The 10,309-nt window shown below is 31.1% G+C and overlaps 1 protein-coding gene across 2 annotated transcripts; it reads left to right on the top strand.

Annotated features, from left to right (window-relative positions):
• Window positions 1–5,884: 5,884 nt before the first annotated feature.
• LOC107901833 (SH3 domain-containing protein 3) lies at window positions 5,885–10,025 on the top strand. 2 transcript variants are annotated; one of them, XM_041095479.1, is made up of 10 exons: window positions 5,885–6,164; window positions 6,921–7,043; window positions 7,457–7,526; window positions 7,654–7,808; window positions 8,075–8,176; window positions 8,301–8,498; window positions 8,595–8,657; window positions 8,738–8,827; window positions 9,137–9,211; window positions 9,630–10,025. In XM_041095479.1, the coding sequence occupies exons 1-10, from the start codon at window positions 6,105–6,107 to the stop codon at window positions 9,747–9,749; spliced, it is 1,056 nt and encodes a 351-aa protein (XP_040951413.1). In that variant the 5' UTR covers window positions 5,885–6,104; the 3' UTR covers window positions 9,750–10,025. The 2 variants fall into 2 exon arrangements, with proteins under 2 accessions (XP_040951413.1, XP_040951412.1); XM_041095478.1 differs by having other exon boundaries at window positions 8,298–8,498.
• The last annotated feature ends 284 nt before the right edge of the window (window positions 10,026–10,309 follow it).

Genomic DNA, 10,309 nt, shown 5'->3' with positions numbered 1-10,309 from the left:
TCAAATTCTTTTCTCTCATTCCTTAAAAATACTCATCAATTATCTCAAAATTAGATGATAGAACAACCCTAACGCAGAAACCCTAAAATTTCCAATCATGTAATGGAGAAAAATTCTAGATTAATTAACAAATTAACATTTTCAAGTCGGAAGCAACAATTTGAAACAATAATATTAACGAAGCAATCAAATAAATTTTCAAAGAGATTCTTAGCCATAGTAATTATACTCAAATTGATAATATATTCAATTATGAATATACAATCGATCTGTATTCATAAAACCCTAAAATTTTAACATAAACCCAAAAAAACAAATATCTTTATAATTGGAATACCAAATCCATATATCAAATCCATAAAATCTGAAGAATGAATTATTCCATATATAATAAAAAATAACTCATTCTCAATAATTTGACATGATCAGACTCTGATATCACTTGTAAGAACCGTAAAAACAAGATCTAATATAAAATTTTCATAAACTAGGATCTGTCATGTCAAATTATCAAGAATAAATCAATAACAAAACTAGATGCAGAAACATACGTGGATCCATTGATTTATTAGAATATTCGGATCTTATGGTTTTAATCTTCCAAATTAGCACACAAGTAATTTAGAGAAGGTGACTCTCTCTTTTCTAAAGATGGGATGTTAAAAAAGTTACGTATGTATAATTTGGGGACTATAGCCTAATATATAACTTTTGCATAGTAGCTCTAATTTCTAATCAACCCATCATCGATTAGAAATTAGTTAGTAGAATATCTACACATATTTGATCCATACATTATTTATTAATTGAAGCCTAATAAATATTAATCAAATTATATCACTTTTAATTTAGGCTAATCTTTTATGATAGTAAATAATAACATGTAATTATTCTTATTTTATACTTAATTTCTACAAATAGAAATTCAATACTTGTAAAAATATCCACCCAAACCACACCAACCGTGAAAAGATTCAAGAGAAGCCAGATCTAATAATCTAATGCTTGGACTATATGAAGATCGGAAATTGGTGAACGAATTGGACTCAGAATGATGATGATAAAATTTGAGATAAAGAAAAAAAGTAAGTTGATGACGAAAAATGATAAAAAGTGAGAAAGGATGAAACAATTTTATATAACTTAACTACTTATAAATTATATCATAGATTATCAAAATAAAATCATTATTATAATACTCATATATTAAATTATTGTTTTTAAATATTTTATTAAGATATTAAAATAAATTGCTAAATTATTTTATAGATTAATAAATATTAATTATAACTGCATTTTTATATTTTCGTTAAATATTAGAATAATTAAATATTATTTATTGAAGTTAAGAGTAAAATTTTCATTTTATACATATTTCTTGTATATCTTTAACAATAATTCAATGCATCAAACAACGTAATATCATTAAAAATGTTTATTCATCCTTCGTTCTATATCCACCCTATTCAATTAAGTGATTTATTCCATTTCAGTGAACCAAACGTGATATACATGTTTTTATTTTCATTGTTCCTACCTACACGGTTCGAAAGAAACTTGGTTTTTCCCTTTTTTTTAAAATCCTTTCTTTTGTTTAGCACCAAATCAAAAGTGGGTAACATGTTTTCTTTATTTTTAGAGTGATTTCAACGTAACAAAAGTTGATTTTAAGTTGTTGAAATCAAAATCCAAATTTCCCATATTCTCAAAATTCCGAAAATTTAAAAAAGAAAAAGGGAGGAATCTGAACCTAGCGGTGAGTTTTTGATTTGAATCATGTTTGTAGCATGGTATCAAAGTTCTTAGATGGTGAAAATCAATTTCATTTTTTTAATAATTATTATTTTTGTTAAATTTCTACTTTCATCAATTGATTATTTTTTGAAAAATTATTTCTAATTACTCCTTTAATAATTGATTAAATGCCTGGTAGAGCTAGTTGAAAATTCTTTAGATATATAGTCGACATGCCATAGAGTGTAGGGACCCCATCATTGTTTTATTGTTTATTTTGTGGATTGCCTTGAGCATCCGAGAGTATTTTTTGTTTTTTTGCATTTGGTGTGATGGTTGACAATTGATTAAGTCACACTTATCGCACAATAGAGTATTGCCATTGTGGGCGCTTGTGTCATTTTCATTGATCATTTGGTGTTCAGTTAGACACTTGTGTGTCCAAACGTTTTTCATTCTTGTGTTACTTGGGCAAAATGATTAAATGAACTTGAACATTGAATCAAAACACTATTTCTATTTATTGAATGTCTTGATAACATTTCATTGTTATTTTAAATGTCATTTTGTGGTTGATTTATGATTGTATTTTGTTTTTGAAAATTGCTATTGAATTTGACTTTCACTCCTTGAGTTATTGCATAAATATATGTATTTGTATTTGATGAGAATGTTTTTATTTTAACTATACACATTGGTAGTTTAAAATGTATTGAATCACCATTGAGTTATAAAAAGTTTAACGGGCAGATTTTTAATTCTGTGCGCATGTGATACTTGGACCGAAGAGTTTGTGGGTTCATGATCAAGCAACATCTCCAAAGAGTCTCCACAATTCCATATTATGTAAAGACGGTTTTCATTTAACTTAGCATTGACATGTACTTAAGTCCACCAGATTAGTTTGTTGTTTTTTATATTGGTTAATTGACGAGGTTTTAACTGAGTTGCATTAATTAAATTTAAAATTTTTAATAAGCAGAATTTTTTTAATTGATTCATTATTTTTATTTTTTATGTTTTAATTTGTAATAATTGAATGATTGATCGAGTGGGTCGCTTTGATGACCAATTTGGCGCTTCAGATTCGATCAGACATTTAGGTTGGGTTTGGAGTGTTACAAGGGCAAATGGAAGACTATTAGGATCTAGTGCTCTTAGTGTAGTTGTTTCGTTGTATATGGTTGTAATTTTTGAATAGATTGATTTAATAAAATTCCATCATTCACATTATTATCTTTTGTGTTTCTCCACAATGGTTTTTGCATGTAAGCAAAATGTATAAGCATATATTGGTTCATTGGTTACCTAACTTTTAATTAATATTAAGTTGCATAATGTGGTTTGATCATAATGTGAGAAAATAACTTATATTAGTAGGTAATCTAGAAGGTCTATAGTATGAAGAATCAAAATTGAGCAAATCGATTCAAGGAACTATTATGATGTCTATTAAGTCTAATTAGGGAGATACCTTGTCTTATATATCGAAGCAGATGACTCACAGAAGATATAGACATAAATGTGATTGTCTAGATTGATAATATATCGGACATGACCAAGTTGAAGTTATCTTAGACCCGTTTATGGATTTATTTACTTGTGACGTTTATGGTGTGACTTTCCTCAATCTTGAGTAAGTGACGTAAGTGACTAACCATGCTTGTGTGACTTGTATATTTTGATGTATTGAAAGCTTGAGTTCAATTAGTAATAAAGCCGAAAGTTGGTATGTTGAGTATACGACTTCTGCAAGGCATGACTTTATTATTCATAGCCTAAGAAAAGGTAAATGGTATTCTCTCATCGAAATTACATGGTTGATGAAAATGTAACATGACCATGAGTCATTTGTCTAGGACAAATTATTTAATTACTATGTGTTAGTAATTGACTTTTTCATGAAGGAAGATGTAATGGTTACCATGAAATAAAATATGATCATGTTGGGTGAATGAAATTAACGCAAAGAGATTAGGGAGATCCTATAAGGGTAACACACATATGACAAGATCATCGGACAAGCAAAAAATAAGTTGCTTTCGTAATGTTATATAATAAGAGAGAGTTTAGTCATGGTACTATTAATGGATTGACTCCATCACTAAACAATGTTGCAATTAATAGATGAAGAGTCGAAACTTAATTACAAATTATTTGAGCCTCAATTATATATGTCAGATCGGTCCATCTTCTAACTTAACACGACCTTTTATAGATTGCATTTGAACCAATATGTTGAATGAATGAAAATAACAAATAGTGAAATAGTTCATATGTATTAGTATTCGTAGCGAATGCATTTTCTTGTTAAGTACAAGAAATGACTTAGATATTAAATTAATTTCATTGAATTATTATTTAATTGATTATAATTAAATAATTAGAATTCGAAATGGAAATTAAATTAATTAGTCATCTCAGTTTTATTAAATAGGACAATCAAATTTACTTACTTATAGATTTTAGCACGATAAAGTCGTTATAAATATAATGGAATTAGAATTAGATTAAGAAAATAATTTAAGAAATTGAATCAATTAAATAAATAAGTAAATAATATTTTGAGAATGAAAAATTGGTTAATGAGTTGGATGAATTATATGAGTTGATTTAAGTATAAAAAATACATATAATTGTATCTAGTACATGAGACATGCCCAATAAACTCATTAGACATGTAATGGGCAACAACCCTAGTTCCCAGAAATAGGTGCCACCTATAGCATAATCTTAATGGGACTATATGTATTTTCTATTAAAATATTATTGTTTTGTTACCTCTTGTTTAACTAGAAATTTTGTGAGTTTTTCCTATTAGTAGGGACTATGGGTTTGGTCAAAATAGACAATTATTGAACATAGTTACTCAGTCAGAATTTAGTGAGATTTATTTACCAAATAATTTTTTTTTGTGAGAACTTGTGTTTGGTTTCTAGCTCATAAAAAGAATTAATTTTCTCACTAAAAAATTAATAATTTTCATTATGTGTGATCAGTTCATGTGATTAGAGCTCACACTCTAAATAAATCGAGAGTTCAAAAATAACGAAAAAAATTATGTTGGTTGAAAACTGGGTAACAATTAAACCACTCAATAAAAAACACATGTAGGTAAAATTTATTATTATAAATAATACAAAAGTTGGATTTTAGAAAAAATATAATTTTCCATTTTGCAAAAAACTTGATCTTTAGATTGAATTTTTCCAACAGCCTATGCTTACATCACATCAAATCATGTTGTCAGCCTAGTAAAGAGACATCGTAGACGTAATAAGTCCAACACGTGTCCAAACCCAAGACTACTGTCCACCTATAATGACCCTCATAAGAGCAAGCGAAACTCACTCCAAAGGAGCTAACCCTTGACCATCCTCCATTAGGACCTAAAAGAAACCAGGCAACTAGGCTGTCAGCATGACCTCCCTCCACCGTATGAGCCAATGTCTTTCCCACCAACTTTTTCTTACACCTCAGCAACATTAATCTATTTCCATCCCATTAAAGGGTTAATAAGTAATTTGTCACTTAAATTTGTTTAAAAGCATTTAGTTGGTATTTACATTTTTTATACCTAATCGGTATTTAAATTAGTATTCTGTCATCCAGATTAGTATTTTTGCATTAAAGCTGTTAGTTTGTACTGATGTGGTGCTAATGACTAATCCTATAGTGATACGTGATAATCTCTTAGTATGATACGTGGGGACATAAATTAAAAAAGTATAATTATTTTAAAAAATATAAATAATTTAAAAAAGTATAATTTTTTAGACAAGTTCAAGTACAAACTAGATACTGTTAGACAAATTCAGATATCAACTAATTACTTTTGGATAAGTTTATGAGACAAACTACATGCTAATCCTTAAAAAATTAATGTTGTTAACAAATTGAGAGCAATGTAATGAAATAAAAGTAAATACAAAATAAAATTCAAATATCAATTAAATATTTTTTTGACAAGTTTATATTAACTTTTCTTTTCTTTTTTTTTTAAAGAAATTGATTGCAATGAAAAGATAAATATTTGAATGATTATTTAAAATTTAGTGGGTTGGAATGATAAAGTCCAGTCCAGCAAATTTAGCTGAGCCGAAGGCCGACAAAGAAATATAGGCTGGCTCAGAGCTATCCTGAATGAAGAAGCCCATTAATTATTCCATCAACCCGAAAAAAACAAAAATTACGAGATGACAGTGAGGTAATCGAAGGCTTTGGTCTCTCAAGCATAGCCAGCCAGCTGCCAGATCTGCTAAGTCGATCAATCGATAAAATAAAATCCAGATTTCAAGAAACTAGTACTTTTTTTTTTCTGTAAATCTGTTTCGTTGTGTTGAGAGGAGGTAGAACTAGAAGAGGCAACAATGGATGCTTTTAGAAGGCAAGCCAGCAAGCTCAGAGAACAAGTTGCCAAGCAACAGCAGGCAATTTCATCACAACCCTTCACTCCTCTCTTTTTTAATTTATTTTCCTGGGTTTAAGGAGAATCGAGTTCTGTTGATTTGGTTGTCAGGATAATGGAGGAAATCTGGGAAAATGAAAGCAAATATTTTATTTAGTCTTGGATTACAGAATTAGATGTGTTTAATTACTTTGACTTCTAGAAGTTTGGGGGCCTAATGTATATGTTTCAAGAATTAAATATTTAATTGTGGAGTTAATTCTAAACGTTAAATTGTAATTTATAATCATCAAAGACGAATCATTCTTTTTTAGGTAAATTAGCTAGTTCCATGTCCTTTGAGTTTGTTTTCTGCTATATTCTCAAAAAACTGTACCTACCATTAGATTGCCCTACATTTTCTAACATAGGGAAAAGAGTAGATACAGAGTTTCCAGAAGCTTTTGTTATTGCAAAGCTTCATCCTTTACCTGAAAGTTGAGTAATCCGTGAGATCTCAAGTGCTTCCAAGTGTTGATTGATTGGCTCTTATCTCTGCAAGTGTTTCTTGCATTTGGTTTAAACATGAGCATGGATGTCATTCATTTGGTTTACCTTGTTAGGATCAGTTACTCGAAAACAATATCATCCTATCTTATTCTAACTGGGCTAATTTTGTTTGATCTGAGTCCCTGACAAGTTACCCTTAATTCTTATATTTATGTTAGTTTTGCTAGTTGCATTTTTCTTGAGATGATCAATGTCTTCTACTATTGAGTTAAAAGAATTTTTTTTGCAGGCTGTAATAAAGCAATTCAGTGGAACTGGTTATGAGAGCTCAGATGTTGTAGTTATTGATGAGATTGAGATGCAAAGGCATCAACAACTGGACAAATTGTACAAGTCCACTCGTTCAGCTAGGGTAAACAACATTTCCTTCATAAATTTGTGAAACTTAATTTGATAATCCTGTCATATTGCTTTGTTCTCGGTGAATCCGTGTCATTCATATCTTCACAAATGAAACCATTTTCAGTATGTAACTTTAGTGCATCCTATCTACTTGAGTTACAGTTAAGTACTTCAGTTAAATCTCTTCGGTGTCATTTTAACTAAATAAAATTTCGAAGGTAACAGTTGCTCTGCGGGTGCGCCTGGTTGGAGGAACAAAATTTATTATGAAAGCTACTAATGGCTGTACTATATTCTGATATTTAGTTTCTCAAATTTCCTAACTTTCATAAAAACTAATTTCTCTTAATTTTCTTTTATATTTACTGCAAGTTTAATACCCATGGAGTGCTTGCTTAATGAATTTACCGCTCTTCCTTTCAGGATTTTCAAAAAGAAGTTATTAAAGCTGCAGAAGCATTTACAGCCATCGGGTATAAGCATATTGAAACAGGTGCAGCATTAATTCATACCTTTTTAATTTTGTTGTTCTGACATGAATTTGGTGCGATTGAAATAAATAACATATATTGTGAAGATAAAGCTTTATCTTTATGGTTCTTAATCTTTATGATAATCAGGGACCAAGTTCTCTGAAGAATGCTGCCGATATGGAACTGAAAACAGTGAAAACATCAACGAAAATATTCTTGCCAAAGCTGCAGCTATTTATGGTGATGGTTGTAAACATGTAGAGAAGGAGCAAGAAGATTTGATTAAGTTGTTATCCGAACAGGTTGACATTTATCGGATGTTGTGTTTTGAAAGCCTCTTTTCATCACATCATAAAATAAATTTTTAGTTATGTACTTGTAAACACATTCAATCCAAAATGAGTATGATGCTTTTGTTGGATTCCTTGCTAAATGTTACCAGACTACGTTTTTGTATGCATTCAAAGAATTTGTATGTCCTTTGTCCTATTGCATGCTTTTGTTACATTTTATTGAGAATAACTAGTGCTGATTAGAAACATGACCCTTCTATTTCAAAATATGTAAGGTTTTGGATCCCTTGAGAGCAATGAGTGCTGGTGCTCCTTTGGAAGATGCTCGTCATCTTGCTCAACGCTATAGTCGAATGAGGCAGGAAGCTGAGGCACTGGTAAGTAATCATACAGAACAGCACCCCTTGCATTAGTAATTTTCTATATATTAAACAACAGTTTAAATTTCTTAAGTTTGTCTTCGGAAATACATAACTGATACTAAATATGATAAGCAAGCAGGCAGCAGATATTTCCAGAAGACAAGCAAGAATAAGAGAAGCGCCAATTCCTGAAAATGTTGCGAAGTTGCATGCTGCTGAAGCAAAGATGCAGGAACTGAAAGCAAATATGGCAGTTCTGGGTAAAGAAGCTTCTGCTGCATTGGCTGCTGTTGAAGCACAGCAGCAAAGACTAACTTTACAGAGGCTTGTAGCTATGGTATAGATGTGCATTACTTCAGTGTATACAGTCTCCAACTTGAAGCATATCTTAATTCATAGATGATATTCAAGATTTTGATCTATGCATTTGTAGGTTGAAGGGGAAAAGACTTATCATTTAAGAGTGGCTGCAATTCTTAATGAGATTGAAGCGGAGGTTATTTCCTGGCTTCCTTGTTTCTGGTAGCCTTTTATTTTGAATTATGGGAACTTATATCTTTGTGTCGAACTTGTTAGATGGTTTCTGAGAAACAGCGCAAAGAATCTGCTCCTCCCGTGATTGTACCTGAGAATGGCTCAGAGAAAACTATGTATTACTTGGCTGAAGTAAGTTTACCTAATCTTGGAAATTTGAAGAATGTTCTAGCTACTAGGTTCATTAAGAAACCATGTATTTCATAAAAGCATGAGATTTGACACAAGAGAGAAAAATAAAACAGAAAATTGTTTGATTATGGTCAAAGACATCAACTTAAGTTGTTAGACTTGCTTTTTACATTTTTATTGGCCATTAAAATTAGAATGAATGAAGTAATTGCCTTAACTTGTTAGCTTCTCTAAGTCGAAGGGGTTCTTCTTACACTTTGGTTCCCTTCAGGTATGTGAAGTACTAATATTTTGAGTTTCTTGTCACAGGCAACATATCCCTTTTCTGCTTCATCTGAGAAGGAACTGAGCTTGTCAATAGGTGACTTTGTTGTTGTGCGAAAGGTATTCTATTTTCCTTTCCTTAGTCTTACATCTAAGTGGTGCATATAGGTTGCATTTAGCTCGAGAGACTGGAGTGATCTTAGGTTATAGTTACAGAGATAAGTCGAAGCTGATTTCGCAATCTTACAAAATGGAAGAATAATGCTGGATGCCTTTTAAACTGTGGTGTATAGACTGCAACTCATCCACCATATACATGAAAAGTTGTGCAAAAGGTATCTTACTGGATACTCTAGGTCCTGTCGCATTCAGTCTTACATTTAATTCGCTCTAGCTTAAGCATTTGATTTAATGCCCACACAAATAACACTACTAATAAACTTGTCTAGGTTATAGCTTTCATTTAAAAAAAAAAAATTGATGGGTTGAATTTCTCATTTACTTGCTCTGATTCTTAAAACACTGTATGCCCATGCAGGTAAGTCCAACTGGATGGTCAGAAGGAGAATGCAAGGGCAAAGCAGGGTGGTTTCCATCAGCTTATGTTGAGAAGCGCCAGAGACTTCCATCGAGTAATCCAGCTGGTGAAGTCTATTGAGTTATAAACATGAGTTAAACATTTACCCCTCCGGAAAAGGGAAAGAAGAAAGAAAAAAGAGGAAGGCATAGGTTTTTTTCATTGCGCAATTCTTTTTGTTATGGGGAAAAAAGACATCATGGGTTCTTTCGCAATGTTCAATTTCTTGCCTTGTATGTATATTGAGATACTAGAAAGGTTACAACGTGTTGGTATTTATATTCATTTTGGCAACGTTTGTATAAGTGAAGATTTTATTGACTTTGGACAAAATGCATTGTTTCGTTGACTGCATCATTGAGGGGACCGGTTTTATGTTTTTGTGCTACATGTGTGTGTGCTATGTGGTATTTAATACAAGTTGGGAGGTCATGGAATTGAACCTTGGTTCGAGGATTTAGGGGATGGTTTTATTTTGAACGATAAAAGCAAATAAAGTCTTTACTTGATTTGAGCTTTACCAAACATTGCCAAAATCTTCTTTCATACAAACATGCTCGAATAAACATTGAACTAGATATTCACCCCAAACGCCGCTTCATATATTTTCCTATGTTCCAGTTATGTCGGGTCTCAGACAA

The sequence above is a fragment of the Gossypium hirsutum genome, chromosome D06 (assembly GCF_007990345.1).
Source record: "Gossypium hirsutum isolate 1008001.06 chromosome D06, Gossypium_hirsutum_v2.1, whole genome shotgun sequence".
Classification (NCBI taxonomy): domain Eukaryota; kingdom Viridiplantae; phylum Streptophyta; class Magnoliopsida; order Malvales; family Malvaceae; genus Gossypium; species Gossypium hirsutum.
Note: the sequence above shows the minus strand (reverse complement) of the source record. Positions and strands in the feature narration are given on the sequence as shown.

Coding starts and splice junctions, on each gene's coding strand:
- LOC107901833 (XM_041095478.1), top strand. CDS start 6,105: ATGGATGCTTTTAGAAGGCAAGCCAGCAAGCTCAGAGAACAAGTTGCC. Junction 7,809..8,074: donor TTAAGTTGTTATCCGAACAG/GTTGACATTTAT, acceptor AAAATATGTAAG/GTTTTGGATCCCTTGAGAGC. Junction 8,658..8,737: donor TTAATGAGATTGAAGCGGAG/GTTATTTCCTGG, acceptor CGAACTTGTTAG/ATGGTTTCTGAGAAACAGCG.